Source organism: Wyeomyia smithii, chromosome 2 (assembly GCF_029784165.1).
Source record: "Wyeomyia smithii strain HCP4-BCI-WySm-NY-G18 chromosome 2, ASM2978416v1, whole genome shotgun sequence".
NCBI lineage: Eukaryota > Metazoa > Arthropoda > Insecta > Diptera > Culicidae > Wyeomyia > Wyeomyia smithii.
The window spans coordinates 273808689-273824324 of record NC_073695.1 but is presented as its reverse complement, the minus strand read 5'-3'; the positions used below and the strand labels follow the sequence as shown (position 1 = coordinate 273824324).

Here is a 15636-nt window from a genome sequence, read left to right as displayed (position 1 = left end):
AAATCAGATTTGCTATTTTCCTTAAAAAGTGGAGACAGCGGAGCTAAAATTAACCGCGCACTTCTTCTCCAGCATGAGCGCTGCGTGTAGCAGTTTTATGCTTTGTGCTGTGCTCTTGCCGCTCGCACTCTAATGAGAATACACAGAGGTAAACCGCAGTGCAGAGCGGGGGCCTAGTGTGGTTGGTAACGTCTCCGCCAACCACGCTCGACGCCTGGGTTCGAATCCCACCGCCGACATAGGTGTCGATGGTTGTGAGGTGGCGTGATCCACTCACAACCAACCCAAACTGGTCTAAATTCAATCCTAGCCGACACCGGGAGATTTCCTGAGGCGAAAAATCTCTGGGATCACGCCTTCCATCGCATGAGGAAGTAAAGCCGTTGGCGCCGGTCCGTTAATAAACGGGTCGTGAGTTAGGGTCCTGGGTGTGGAGTCGCCTCCCTGGGCGTCGGTGATTGGCCACAACAGTGGCGGAACTAGACCGACGGAAAATAAGCGAGAATAAAAAAAGAACCGCAGTGCGCTCTACTGATCTACTATAACTGAAGCATCTTCAGTTCTACTCAGTGTCCAATTGCAAAGCAAATTTGACAAAAACGCAATCTATTTTCCTACCCAGATGCTCCCCTCATTTTGTTTAACCTCAAGAAACTCACTGTAAAAACGCTGCAGTGAGCTCTGATGTGAAGTTATTGAGCGAAATGTCGTTCATTGAAAACTCACCTCAGTTAATTATCTCTAATGAGAGAAGTGTTTCTGCAAACTCCTTAGATACGATTCGCTGCATTCTTAAAGCAATTGCGTCGTTATTTATATAGTGAAATATATTCTCCTACACGCTAGAGATTTTCTGAGGAGAGGAGACTGCTCTCAACAATGCATTGGAGGTGTGATTCTGCGTCAATTGAGCGATCGTGTCTGGGAAACAACCAACTACTATTTTCAATAACAAATAATTTATAATTATAAATTTTAATAGAAAGTTGTTAATTTTTTTTTCATTCTACCCTTTGCAGAATTTATATAGTCTTTGCAATCGACTGAGTTGTTTTTGGTCATTCCAATTTCTTTATAACCTTATTTTACCTTGTTTTCTTCAAGTCGGGGTTGCAAAAAAGCCCGCCTCCTCGTGGTGCAACTTGGGTAACGCTAAATGGACTCAACAATCGCTTGCTTGATGCGAATCCTATCATAATTTCCTCTAATTCCGTAGTACTTACGGACGTGTCGCTTAGTCGATGGCCTCCTATTTAATACATACCGTATCATCAATATCCTTTCTAATACCCCAAAGTTACAGTGAAAATGGGTGTGGCTAGCAATGATGACTAACAGGCCTACTTCAGCTCAAATTGTTTCAAATGCTACTCCCATTTCTGAGAGGAAGTGATAGTCGTCAGTCTGTAATCTACGAAATATATCGTGCTCACGCTACGCTACAAATTAGCTCATTTTATTACTTTACATTATTTTATAAAACTTCGTGCGATGAATGATCGTAGAACGCAAGCAATGCAGTGTTCTTTCTCATAAGCATCGAGTAAATTCGCTGTTTCGATCATGTTTGAAGGCGCAGCAAATAGCACAACAACAATTAATTAGTGAATTTGTTTCATATTCGCTCATTTATTTTGTCTTCATGATAACATTTCTTACGACTCATTCAATGTTTTCAACAACAATATCAATAACAATTTCATTTTTTCTAAATGTCCTAATATTCCATAATGTTCTTTTTATGGGTAGTAGGACGGTTAATCAATTGCGGATGGGGTATTTTTGACTGTCATTGATGAATCTCGGAATTTCTCTATCACAAATCGAGTAAATGAGTTCGGTAAATGTGAATTATTCTCCTTAGTTTTCAAATTAACACTGATCTATCTTTAGTATCTTTAGTTGCGTTCGGTTAAGGATGAAAATGGGGCATAACCTGCAATGTTGTTTCTCATAAGCATCGAATAAATTTACTATTTCAAACGCAACGAGCGTCGAGCTTCAGCACAAAATACGTGTGCTTTTGCGTCTGTATTTTATTTCAATTCATGTTTTCAACTGCAGGAAGCAGCATAACACTATCGATATATCGTAAATTTGCCTCATATTAGGTAATTTATTGATTTTATTACAACATAACGCGCACTTTTCACATGTTTTTCAAAACTTTCTTCTATTTTTTGTATCTTTAAAATTCAAAATTTTAAGAACCCATCCCTTTAACAAAATGAACAATGGTCTTTGTAGGGATGCAGTGATATACATGGTCGCTAACATAGCAAAACCGGCATTCTGTATTGATTCCACATTGTATCATGATACAAACCGTATTTTGACGTTTAGGATCGCTTATTATTTTTACATTGGGGAAAGTTTTTCTAATGGAGTCGCACGGTTGATATAGAAGATTCAATAGTTGACATCTCCAAATTAGAAAAATATACCTCCGTCATTTTTTTTTTTTTTTTTTTTTTGTAAAATTCTTTGAGAATATCACTCAATCAATTTGACGCTAAAAGATTAGAAATCGGTTGAATTGCTTAAAAGTTACAAAATTTTGAACATTTCAGATTTTAAAAAAAGTTGATTTTTTGGGCCACTTTATTTCAGGAAGTGTCACTCTAACAAACAAATAAAAAAAATACGGGTCAATAGTGCTGCATTAAAGACCGTTTAAAGCGATTTTGGGCATGTTCTGAGCAAGAAAAAAAATCAGATTTGACTTTTTTTGCATGAACAAGAGCATCTAATGCGTGTCTGATTGCTTCTACAGGTTTCTTATATTTTTTTTGTAAAAAAGTCGACTTTTGGAAAAAAATTATAATATAAAATCGTTTGAAGATAAAAATATCAAAACCAGCTTTAGGATCGAGAGCATCAAATTATTTTGATAATGATAATGTTTTTCTCGACATGAACAAAAATTTCGAAAGGACGAAGTATTATATCAGCATCAAATGATCAAAATACTTTTACAATATACAGTAAAATTTGCAAATTTGAGTTTTTTGAAGATTTGTTTATCTGATTTAAATTATTTTGTATTTATATTACGATTTTATTTATTCACTTTCATGACTTTTGAATATGTATTACAAATTTTATTTGTACATTATTGATCAATATTATATTTTAAATAGATAATATTTATAGAAACATCATCTCTTCTTTTTCATTAATTTCGTCAACAAGCTATTAAAACTATTTTCACTGATTGAAGTTGATATTCTTCACAACAGTTTACTAATTTCACTGTAACACTTCTTTTGAATGTTACTTCGGTTTGCGCTTACATTTTTGTTGTGGAAAATTGCTCTGGTAGCAAAATATATCTATCAAAAATTATGTGCCTTGAAGGATTTACATCATTATTCAAAGTGCCGGTTTATTTTCAAAAGTAAACCTGACCATTTTCCGAAGTTTGCATCTCGATTCACAGGTGAAATAAACTCTGCTATTTAATATTACTTCAAAGTATTCTGTTTTATGTTAGTATTCTGTTTATATTCTGTTTTTACGCGACTTTTTTTACGTGATTTTATTTTGCAAGATTTTTTTACGCGATTTTCTCGACATGGGAAACATTTGTATATGGTCCAACATATAACACACACACATACATACACACATACACACATATGCACACATACACACATATGCACACATACACACACACTTATCACATTGCGAAAGATTTTGTCAAAACGACGCGATCCTTTTTTACACGGTTTGTTCTAAATTACGCGATTTGTTCAAAATTACACGTACACGTACGCATCAATCGCGTAAAAAAAGAAAATCCAGGGTATTTCAAAGACACCCTCTCTACTGGAAAGCATTTAAAAGACATCTAGGCCTGAAGATCCGCAAGGTAGTAACTGGCAAAACTAATATTCTAAAGCTATACAAAGTTTGAACCCTCATTGTTTATCCTTCAGGAACTCTTAAGGTGAAACCTCATTGAATCCAAAAATGACCGACTTCGAGTCACTACTTCGAATTTTTGAAAGCACAAGACTTGTAAATAGTTGATGCGTTCCCTGTGATAATGCTATTTTATGTTTGTTGTGGTAAAGCAAACATAAAATAGAATTTTCATAGGGAACGCAATGAGTATTTCCGAGTCTTGTGCTTTTGAAAATTCGAAGTGGTGACTCGAAGTCGGCCATTTTTAGATTCAATGAGGTTTCACCTTAAATTTTTTTGGAACTGCTCAATTTAAGATTTTTTACAAACCTTCAATTGAAATTATATAGCAGATGTGGAAGAAGATATCACGGTTAAACCATTTTGGAAGTATTAACCCAATGCCCGCGGGTGATGCCATATGGCATCACCTGACATATAAACTTCGAAAACAGTTTAACAACTATACTTGAAATTTCTAACGATGAAAATATTCTATGCAGTTAGAGAACAGATTGTTCTTTAACATGCAATATAATTTGTGCCAATTTTGCATGCGGTTGCTGAGTAATAAGAGTTTGAATACCATTTTTTGATGTCAAAACTGATTTCTCTCCGCGGGGATAGGGTTAATGCAATTATCGAAACTTAAATACATACAAGCTGATTGGAAATTTTTGACAACAAATATTGTCATTAAATGTACATTCAAAGTGTATCAATTTATAGTTATAAATCTAAATCACCAACGCTCGGGTCATTCCCCGACCCTTCTGAGCAATCAATTGCAACATCTAATCAGAGAACTGGAAAATCGAACCAATTTATTTACAATTTCAGTGCTTTTTTATTTCACTCTCTCTCTCTCTCTCTCTCTATTTTGCAGCACCGATCCGCGGAAAAACCGTTCACAGCTGAATAGCTATGATATGGATCAATTCAATATTTAATGTGACCAACGAGTGGCCCTTAGTGGCAATAATGTATAGCACATGCCGGTTTGAACCACACTCGTTAGTTTTTTTTTACGTCGCTGTTTACCCCAATTCGCTACAAATGGCTAGAGCAATTTTGCCACCATTTCCCACCCCTAACCGAAAGTATCGTTAAAGAAAACTAATGATTTAAAATTCCGAACCAGTCCACCGGAACGGGGCGCGTGTACTGTGCTCTAGCAGTTTGTTGAAATTAAAAATCACAAAAAAAAACATCACACAGATTGCGCGCCGGTGTATGGGAAACAGAGAAAATAAAAATGGAAAAATAAAATCGAAAGAAAAAAACTTACCATCACATAGTGCCGTTGCATTTCCGTTTTGTCCTGCGCTAATTTTTCGCATTCCATTTTTAAACTGTTGTGTCGTGATTTTTTTTTTGTTCGTGTTGTGTGGTTTCAGAGTTCGATCGAACGGTCCGGTGATTCGCAGACGATTGCAGGCAGGAAAATAGAGAGTGGAAAAAAAAAATGAACGAAAAAAAACGAGTTAGCGAATGTTTCGATTCCATCAGAGCGCGCGGGTGGGTGGCCGTCGTTCCGTTCCACCCTTCGAGCGCACAATATGGCTGCCGGAAAACAGCGAGAACTTTACTGGCCCTTCCCCGGCCATTGCTCCAACTCTTGATGGCTGGTGGCGGGCGGTAGGGGAAAACGGCAAATCGAATTCGAGCGAACAAAGAGGGTAAACTTCGCGAAATCAATTATGGCCACCGGGTGGAAGTGACGATGATGCTGGTGGTGACTGATGGTGGCGGTGTTTGGCTGTCAATTTTCGGCGGAACGTGCTCTCCACTCGCGAAGTGGAATGAGGTTGAATCAAAAGCCACCCACTTAACGAAAAAAAGCGGGCGAGTAAATGTCGGGAATGAAACAAAGTGCCGAAAATAAGCGAAATATGACGAATTCTTCCTTGCGCGAGCTTTCCGGAGGCGATGATGGATGGGATCGAGAAAAGTTTTTTTTTTGTTGCTGCTGATTTTCGTAAAAGAGGGTGGTAAATTGGATTTGTTTTCCGGCAGCCTGCGCGAAGCGGCGAAATCAGAAATTTAATTACTTGTGATATTGTGCTTGCAGAAAGTTGAACTCCTCCTTTATCCGATCACAACTTTCGGTGATTGTGAGTTTGAACGGCTGCGTCGACTGTGGCGGGCCCTGTAATTAGGAGAGAGAGAGAGAAAAAAAACGGAAAATTTTGTTAGAAAAATGAAATTCAATTAGTTTACTGGTTAGTGTGAGATTGCGCGCAGAGAAATAGGGGAATAGATTTTTTTTCTATGTTGGAAAACTTGCAGATTTATGCCACGATTTCAGCATCTTGATTACGAGAGAACCGAATTGCAACGGTATTGCAGTCTTATTTGAAACCACCAACTCACGCTCGGCTCGTAACCCACTTCACTCGACCGATGAGTGTTCTCCAAATATTTGCTCAATAATTTATTTACGCGAGTAATCAATTTGATGGCCATCTCATTCGGCTTCGTTTGCTCGAGGAACGGTTTCGACCAGAGGCAGAGAGCAAGAATACATAAAAAAAATAACGACTGCAAAAAGAAACCCGAATCGGAACGCTGCTGGGAAGAAGGGGGAAGCGTGCGCGGTTTGGTCCCAATGAGGCTTTACACTTAATTATCTTATAAATGTTTATAAATAAATTTGCTCCACTCCAACCGCAACCCACACGATTTTATTCGCGTGAAATACCTTTTTCCCCCAGCCAAAAAATAAATAAAAGTTGATACATCCGTTCGTCAGTTGCCGGTCGGGATGCCGAGGGAAGGTGTACAGTGGAGATGGAAAACCAACTCCCCATTTACGATCGGTGCAATTATACAGTTTATGATTTGTGCGCAATTTGCCGACTGTTGATTTTATTGGGTGCGGAGGGGCTGCTTTTGGCAATACGCGTCAGATGTTTTTTTTTTTATTTTCGTCGGCTCCCCGGTAAATCATTTCTTCCTCCTGCGGCTGCCGCCAACCGGCAGCGTGTTGGCCTCATGCCATTTTTTTCGAGTTTTTGTATTGCCATTCTCGTCTGATTCCAGGTGGTTAAAATGATACATCCGCTTTACGTTGCTGCTGATGATGAGGCTCATAAGTGATTGAGGGATTCTTTTCCAAAAGCATAATTAATAGAGAGGGAAGTTAACTGACTGACAGCGTTATAATGGAATCAAACGAGCTAGCTTCTGTTCAAATTGGTTCTAAGATAGAGAACTACAAAGTGCATGCAAATCAGTAGTGACTTTGGCAGGCAAAGGCAGTCCAACCGAACATCAGTGCAGCGAATGCAGTTGCTGCCGCTGCTGCTGCCTGGAAGGCAAAACCGACGAACAACTTGCAACAAATGCAGAAAATTACTCGCTAACGGTGCTGCAGTAATTTAATTTCCTTGCACCTCGCATCTCGGGGACCTCCCATGTATGCATGCCAACAACAGCGTCCCGGTCTGGGCAGAGAGCCGTTGTTTGCTTGTTCATACCAAGCCGGCCGCGGGCGGGTCTGGCAGTAGTCCACGCATGGGTCTCTTATGACGCTTTGTATATGGTGCTTGGGGTTTGGCTGCTGCTTTAATGCGTTTAAATAAATGGCAGCAGCAGACGGTTTTGCTGTAGCGAATTTGTTTACTGATTGCTCGATTCGTGTTGCAAGCCTGTTTGGCGCAGTCGAATGGCTGCCAGACATGCGAGAAGGAAGCAAAAGCGAACCGATTCTATCGCGCCGATACAGTCGGTTGTCCTCCGTCAAAAGGATCGACTTGTGGTGCATTTGTGATTTGGTTTTTGCTTTACTCGCTCTCTCTGTCTCCGTTGTCTTTTTACAGATCAGTGCAACGACCTCCGAAAGATGAGACCGTGTCCTTTGTGTTCATGCTCGATTTTAGTTTGGGGAAGTAACAAAATTGACTATAAATTAGGGTGGCAGTCATAAGACATTTTAGATATGGACTGTTTTTACATTTATCACTAAGGTTAATAAAAATATTTGACTGTAGGATTGTAATTAGTTCGTGATTTCGAAGTAAAGTATACATCACAGCACTGAGATGAGAGACTATAGCCTTTTAACCGTTCCTGTAGAGCCAGCACAAAAGTGAGTTACGCATAGTAATTGCTCGCCGGTTCGATGCTTCTACGTCGGCTCAGGGGAAAATTTCATTTCAATCTCTGAAGACTTTGCACATCCTCGAGCTGGCTAAGAATGCCAAAATCCACCGAAACGATTGAAAAGCAATATTCTTTCATTTATTTTCCGTTTGAGCTTCAAACCAAATTTTATGCATTAAACTGGGTGACCAAAGCGAAAAAACAAGTTTCCTATAACAATCATTCATTTTTTCATTTATTCTTTTTTTGAAGTAGAATACTTCTCTCAGGAAGTTCGGCTACATAGGGATGTGAAATGAAAATCTAAAACCGAAAAAAGTGAAAAATATGTCCAATTTCAAATGCTAAGAAATCGGTTAGTATTCGATTGATTTCCTTCGTTCTTGCAGCAATAGATTGGAAAATCTTCTAAGACTCTTCCCAAAATAAGATAATTGTAATTTTTCATTCACACTATTGTACTATTGAAAATAGTCAAGCCTTGTCAAAACGAAAAATTCGACCTCTGATTGGTCGTTATATGCTTGCTTCCCAAGCACGGTCGACAGGATCATATACCTTGCAATTGAAAACATGCTATTTGGCCTATATAAGAGCCTGTTTCAGCCGGAGCCGCTCATAATAGTTCTAGACAGCGACAACAGCAGTCGTCCTTCCTTAGCAGCAGCCCTAGCCCTGTGGTTGGTCACCACGTCTCAGGAGCAGCGCGGTTTTTCTCAGCGTGTGTCGCCAGACAGCCATTATTCCCCCCCTGTTGGGGCAGCATGAAGTTTGCCATCAGGATATCCAATTTTGTAAATCAAAATGCCTTTCAAGGCAAATAAACAAGTCATTGAAAGTTAATAATTTTTGTCAACGCAAGCAAGCATTCTGTGTTGCATCCTAGCAATTTAAATCTGTCGCACCAGTCGAATTTACTGAACGTAAAATAGCTTCCACAGTGCATGTTGTCCGTGTATCCCAATTCCCCCAATGTTAGGGCAGCTCAAAAGTTGTAATCGGTGACCGATTTTGTACCGCAAAATGCTTTTTTCAAGGCAAATAAAAAAATAATTGAAGGTTAATAATTTTCTGGCATCATCACAAGTAGACATTCTGTGCGGGATGCAATCAAATTCTGTTGTAGTTGTCTAATTTTCACTTTATTTAGTAAACCCCCACTGTAGGGGCAGCGCCAAGGCTGCGATCAGCATAACCAATTTTGAATAACAAACTGCCCTGTTAGACCGCATTCTCAAAGACAGTTAGTCCGACTATGCAGAGCTAATATGAAGTCGATTCAATCAATCAGCAGTAACAGAATTTCGTCGTCTCCCAGTTGCCAAGTTGCAACATGATGCAACACGCAACAGCGAGCAAACGAAATCGCTTGATGTTACAAACCGCAATAAGATACGGGTTAAAACCGTTGCGTGTGTGAAAGCACCATCGGTGTTTATTCGCTGGATACAAAAATCAAATGCGAATTGTGGAATAATTCGTCTAAAGAACGTAAGGAAATGGTAAACCTGAACTGAAAGGCGTGGCCTATTACGTAGCACCCTTCGGCTATAAAGAGTGTTTCTGGGAAAACTAGCTACATTCATCAAGCAGGTATTAGACGGAGCAAACATTTGCTATTTTTGGTACGAATTTTATTTGCACAAAATAAAATCCGTACCAAAAATAGCAAATATTTGCTTCGTCTAATACTTGCTTTAGTCGGAACGTGAACTGGATGGACCGTCCACAACGTTGACAGCAGTAGCAGCAGATATCAGCACTCAGCAGTAACAGAGGATAGCACCACGTCTCAGGCCTCTGCCGGGCTGAACGCCAACGCGAGCGATCGAGCGAGATTTTTCCGTACATCTTATGGAAAAGTTGGTTCATTTTGTTTAGAAAAATATTACTGTCGGTCAGTGGTGGGCACCATTCCGCTCATCCGCTAATCGCTAATTAGCGACGCTAATATTCAGTTAGCGATTTAGCGATTTCGCTAATTTTTGAGCTGCTTAGCGGGCTGTTAGCGTCGCTAAAATTTTGGCCTTTGAAACGCTAATTCGCTAATTTCGTAGAGAAGTGACAAAAAAAGCTATTTGAAAAAACTGTGGGTCGCTGATGGCGTACATAAATTGTTTCGAATGATGAACATACCTTGCTGCAAAAGTTACTTCTAGAACATGTGTTTCATTCAAACAACGTTCAATTGTCTTAATTGTCTAGAATTTCGCTGTTTACGACACAAGTGCAAGTCCGTCTTTTTACTCTAGAATGGGGTTCCAGTCATCGTATTAGCCATAGGAGTATTCTGGAGAACAAGCTCAAAGTGATCTAGATTAAGTTTGTGGAACGCCAAAAATTGCCGCAAATTGCAATTCATCTTCGGTCCTACTTTTTTGATTCATATAATATTTAAGTTTTTGAAAACATTCCTAAAAGCATACTACATGCAAGCAGAATCACTTTTGTTGCTCACGAAATTCAAATGTTGCTTCACAAAATCCTTAAGTATGACTGTTTTGTGAATGTTTTAATCGCTTATTGTAAATAGCACTCAAAAGTAATTATTTTCAATCTACGTAATAATAAGTTAGCGATTAGCGATTAGCGAAAGTTTCGCTAATATGGGTTTAGCGTTTAGCGATTATCGAGCTAAATTTTTCAGTTAACGGATTAGCGATTGGCGTCGCTAAATTTTCAGTTAGCGGTGCCCACCACTGCTGTCGGTAATATTACAGAGATGCGATTGCATTATATCCGATATGGAATTGAACAATTTTTCTTTTGAGGACAAATAAAACACTTAATTTGAAGAGTTAATAGCTTTGGGTACCAGTAGCAGTATGGTAACAGCCTCAGTGGTAGGTGCAGCCGGTACTTCCCTAAGGCCGATGTTATAAGGAGTAAATGGAAGCGGCACGGCGAAACAGTTCGGGTGTGCTTAAACGCGCGCAATTTTTGGTTGTTGATATTTTCCCCACAAGAAACGACGCACTTTCGTACAATAGCGGCGGTATTAGCGGTAGATGCATTTGACAACACTTACTCCAGTAAAGCCGTGTCTAATGTTCATTGTGAAAACATTTTTCTATTGTGTAGGCGGTGCGCATTGGGCCTCTGCCAGGCTAAACGCGAAAAGCGGCGCGAGCCGATTCGCCCGGCCGTAGGTTAATGTACAGCCGTAAGTAGAGCTGTGTAAAAGTATTCTACTTCAACCTTGCGGTCGTGGCTTTGCACACAACCCTCCTGTGATTTTTTTTATGTTATTTTTTATGTGTGGACTTATCACTGCGACCAGAGATTGGATCTATTGTAATTTTTTTTTTGTTCACACAACATTTATTTGACACGGCACAATACAAATTAAATATTGTGATATTGCCCAAGTGTTTACTGTATTCCGCACTTCTTATTTTTGCAGTATCACTTTTGAAGTAAGTGATACGCTTATCATTCATATCCGAGCTTGTGTAGAAGTTTTATCTTTCCGTTTCAAGCACGGGGATGGCATCGCTGTCAGCCACCATACATACACCAACATTACTCGCACTGGCACCCGAAAAATGGTCAGTTTACCTTTATCTTATGTTGATTCGGGCAAACTGACCAAATGTTGACTGCAATTATTGATAGCTTATCAAGTTTTGAGCATTTTTTTAAATTTTTGAATGTTATGTGATATTATAAGTGATATTTAGTACAATACTTGTAATCCAGAACAAATTGTAATGGCAGTAGTAGTTTTGGGACGAACGGTACAGAACTAGATATTCGTTACGCTTGAAGGTTACCAAACCAGGTCCTTGGTTTCAAACTTACTGCTCTATTATATCGAGCCTCTGTCCATCCTAACAATATCGCCTAATTACAACCCCCTGGAGAGAACTTTCATACGTTACTCAAACCAGTTTTATTATAATAGGATATTTATTGACGTGGGACTACGTCTTTGTTTTCTATACTGGTATGTATTCTATAAAATTGGAAACGAACTTGGCAGATGTTGCGTCAGATTTCAAACGATAATAACAGCATAACCACATAATGGATAATAATAACCAATATGTTGGAGGATAGATAAAATGTTGAACAATTTTGTAATACACTAGTTATCTTTTTTTTATTGCAAAGCGGTAAAAATCGATGAAAAAAGCCAAGGACAAATTTACGCGAACAATGAACCAATCACATGCGAGCATTCCTAGCACAGACGACATGAATATACACCAACCTTTCCCTGTGATATTCTCTGTATCAATGTCAAAAATAAAAATTACAAAGTCTCCCCGTTCCAATAGGTTAATTTATGTTCGCTTCCTTGAAGCTAGACTAATTTGATGTCGCGAAGGTAAAGGTTTTTCGAAAAGTTTGAAACAAACCCTTTTCTTGAACAATTTTTAAACCTTTTTTTTTTTAGAGCGTAACTCGTTACGACAGGTTACTTCTGACGGGAATCCTGCTGACACCGGTACATTGGTAATGTTGGGAGAAAACAAGATTTTCTGCATTAAAATCGACATACTAAACATTGAACAGCTATAGCTCTTTTTAGGGACATCCCAGCTCATCAGCGTCTTCTGCAAAGTTGTTAGGCACCTAAAATACTATACTTTAACATAATGTAGTGTATTGTTATAGCATTATTAAGCTCTCTAGAAAGGTAAATGCAAAAAAGTGGGTTTTCCCATATAAATAATATAATATAATATAAAGCGGATATAAAACCAATCGACTTCCGGTAAGTTTACGGTTGTGTGGGGCCCCAAAAGGAACCAAAAAAACCTGGTTCTGGAAAATCGATCACTTTTCCCCACCCTAATAATTATTTTCAGACGATTCGAAAAATATGTCTCCAAATGCTACAAGTAGGTTGCAGCGATTCGCGTCAGCAATACATGTGTAAGCTCCAGACGGGTCTCGTCCATTATAATCAATAAATAGTGCACAGTCGATTAATCAGCTAGAACCCGGGTTGCAAATTTTCACTGTCAGTGATAGATTCTCAGTTGAAACTGAACCCTTCGAATATCAGTATCAACACGAACGAGCTGAAAGTGATAATTGCTTTCAGGTCCAATCAGCTGACAGTGGTGATGCTGACTGGCAGCATTACTGTGATTTCGCACACGCTTTGTTGCTCTAGCGATGTTTATGCGATGTAGGATGGAGTGTCTACCTACTTCATTTCTTGTTACTAGTTTGAGTATTTATGATAAATATTAGTAAATAATGAGTATGTGTGTATGGTGACTTCTTAACACTGACACCTACTTCATTGACTTCATGCAATGCATTGGGTCAGATCAAATAATTTCGATATTAATTAGGATATATATCATTTATATCACTGACATGATTATTGACTGATGATTGACTCGGGTGACACTTTGTTTAAAGAGAGTGAGAGTGAAACTGCTGTTGTGTTGTTGTCATTTTTAAATTACTGGAAAACTCATATTATGGGGTAGTGAACGCATTTCTGATGTCAGAAAATGTTAACAACGGCAAATAATGCACCTAAAGTGCCGTTAGGCTTTTTTCATGATCAGATTTTTTATGCTCTGATCTTGCTTAAAATTTGATATACTTGAAAAACTTTAGACTCCTACTTTTTGTTCAGTTCTTAGGGTACTCCTTCACCAATTCGGATGGTCCAAAAATCGACATATTTCAATTTATGTTTTTTTTTCTCATACTCAATTATATTTTTTTCCATTCTCAATTCTTAAATTTGTTTACATCTTGTAGAAAGCGGTATACAATGATTACATAAAAAAAGCCTACTACTAAGAGACTACTAAAAACTTTATGTATACTTCACAGTCATTTTGTTTAAATATACGAACGAAACTGATTATTTTAAAACAGACCACCATACGTCTCCATTGTTTTTATTTTTCAAAATATCTTCCTATCAACAAAAATGTGCAAAACGAGACCGAAAAATCTGCAAAGTACAATAAATTTTCCATAGGCTATTAGTTATCCAAGCGTTCCAAGCGGTTTCACAAGACTGCACGGTGGAAATGAGGTCGGAATTACAGAAATAAATGTTTTTTTGGCTTCCCTGCAATATGTTTCACCTCGATTGAGAAATTGATTATATTTGTAGCAAGTTTTCAAAATAAACCAAAAAGCACATGAATTTTCCTTCAAAATGAATCAAAACTGAGAGAACAACAGGTTTTTGAAGTTAAGCTAAAAATTGTTTTTTTCAAACATGAAAATAATCAAAATTACCTGGTATAGCTACATTCAAAGTGCTGCCAAAAATCGACATCTCAACCAATTCTTATAAAGCTTTGGGAAGAGGTCATTCACAGTTTGCAAAACTTTGTAGAAATGCAAAACATCAATAAAAATTGGTGAGAGAAATGGAGATTTTTTCGGCCTCCGACCACTGTGCGATGGTTGAAAAAATCGTGTATGAAAATCGTGGTCAAAATCATCAAAAAAATTTCATTCCGGATAATCGAATCACACAAAAAATACTGAAATTCTGCGATTGACGAACATAAAATAAATATTTTTTTTCTTTATTTTACTTGTATGATGCAGTGGCGTAACCAGAAGTTACTCCTGAAGCGAAAAGGGGTAAAATCTTAAAAAGCAAAAAAAAAATAAGTTTCACATTGATTATTTTCACTTAATTCGAACATGTCCCAAACATGCCGGAAGTGATTTAAATGGTAACAAATATACCAGAAGGGATGGTAAAGGCAAAATTTTGAAATGTAAATAGAAAACGGACACAAAAAAATAAAATTCCGGATAATCGAGTCTAAAATTCAGAAATCGGATTCCGGATAATCGAGTTTCCGGATAATCGAATTCCGGATAGTCGAGTTTCCGGATAATCGAGTCTCCGGATAATCGAGTCCGACCTGTAGCTTGAAAACCAAGAGAACTTATACAACATCGTTATGTCCATAATATCAATTATGTCAAAAATTTTAAAAATTCTAAATATGTCAATAATATCAAAGCTGTCGGTGTCAAAAATGTCGATACTGTCAAAAACGTCAAAAATATTAAAAAGATCAAAAACCACCTTGCAGTTTGATGTGAGTTTATGATCCTGGATTATGTTTTCAAAGCAAATTGGTGTGATGGGTGTTATTTTTTATTTATTTTTTCATAACAATAACAAAACATGATGTCTTAGAAGAAAAAAAATGATGTCCGGAGAGTAAAAATATACTAAACTTTACAGCACAGCAATTTTACAAACGATTCAAATTAAGGAGGAAGTCTTACATGATCGAAATTAGAAATCGACACGAAATTAAAAAAGATCAAACAATACAGTATGTGCCAAAATTTTAAGAATATGACGAATATGCTCCCAAACATGTTAACAATATTAAGAATGTCAGAAATATTAATAATCTTAAAATGCAAAAATACAAGAGAGACAAAAATACCCGTAAAAAATCAGAAAATCGCAAAAAGTTTGAGAGGCTGTGTGTGAGACATGACCGCAAGGTTAACGTACTAACGTATATGTTAGGGAAAATACTCGATTGGAGTTACTGAATTTAATGATCTGCGGTAATTTCCAGCAATAGTTCTCTCTCAACAGTCTCTGACGCTATGATTAAGATAGACTATCCAATATCAATAAGTTTGTGTCAGTAACTTTTA

At 37.8% G+C, this 15636-nt stretch overlaps 1 protein-coding gene across 4 annotated transcripts in view; it reads right to left on the bottom strand.

Moving 5' to 3' along the window:
* LOC129722436 (protein groucho-like) overlaps nucleotides 1–15636 on the bottom strand; it is an 86294-nt gene that overhangs the window by 40133 nt on the left and 30525 nt on the right. For all 4 annotated transcript variants that reach the window (XM_055675884.1, XM_055675886.1, XM_055675885.1 and 1 more), the window contains exons 3-4: nucleotides 5958–6055; nucleotides 5195–5258 (exon numbers count right to left, since the gene is read on the bottom strand). In XM_055675884.1, coding sequence (XP_055531859.1) covers nucleotides 5195–5258; nucleotides 5958–6055 — 162 coding nt within the window. The remainder of the gene's footprint in view (nucleotides 1–5194; nucleotides 5259–5957; nucleotides 6056–15636) is intronic.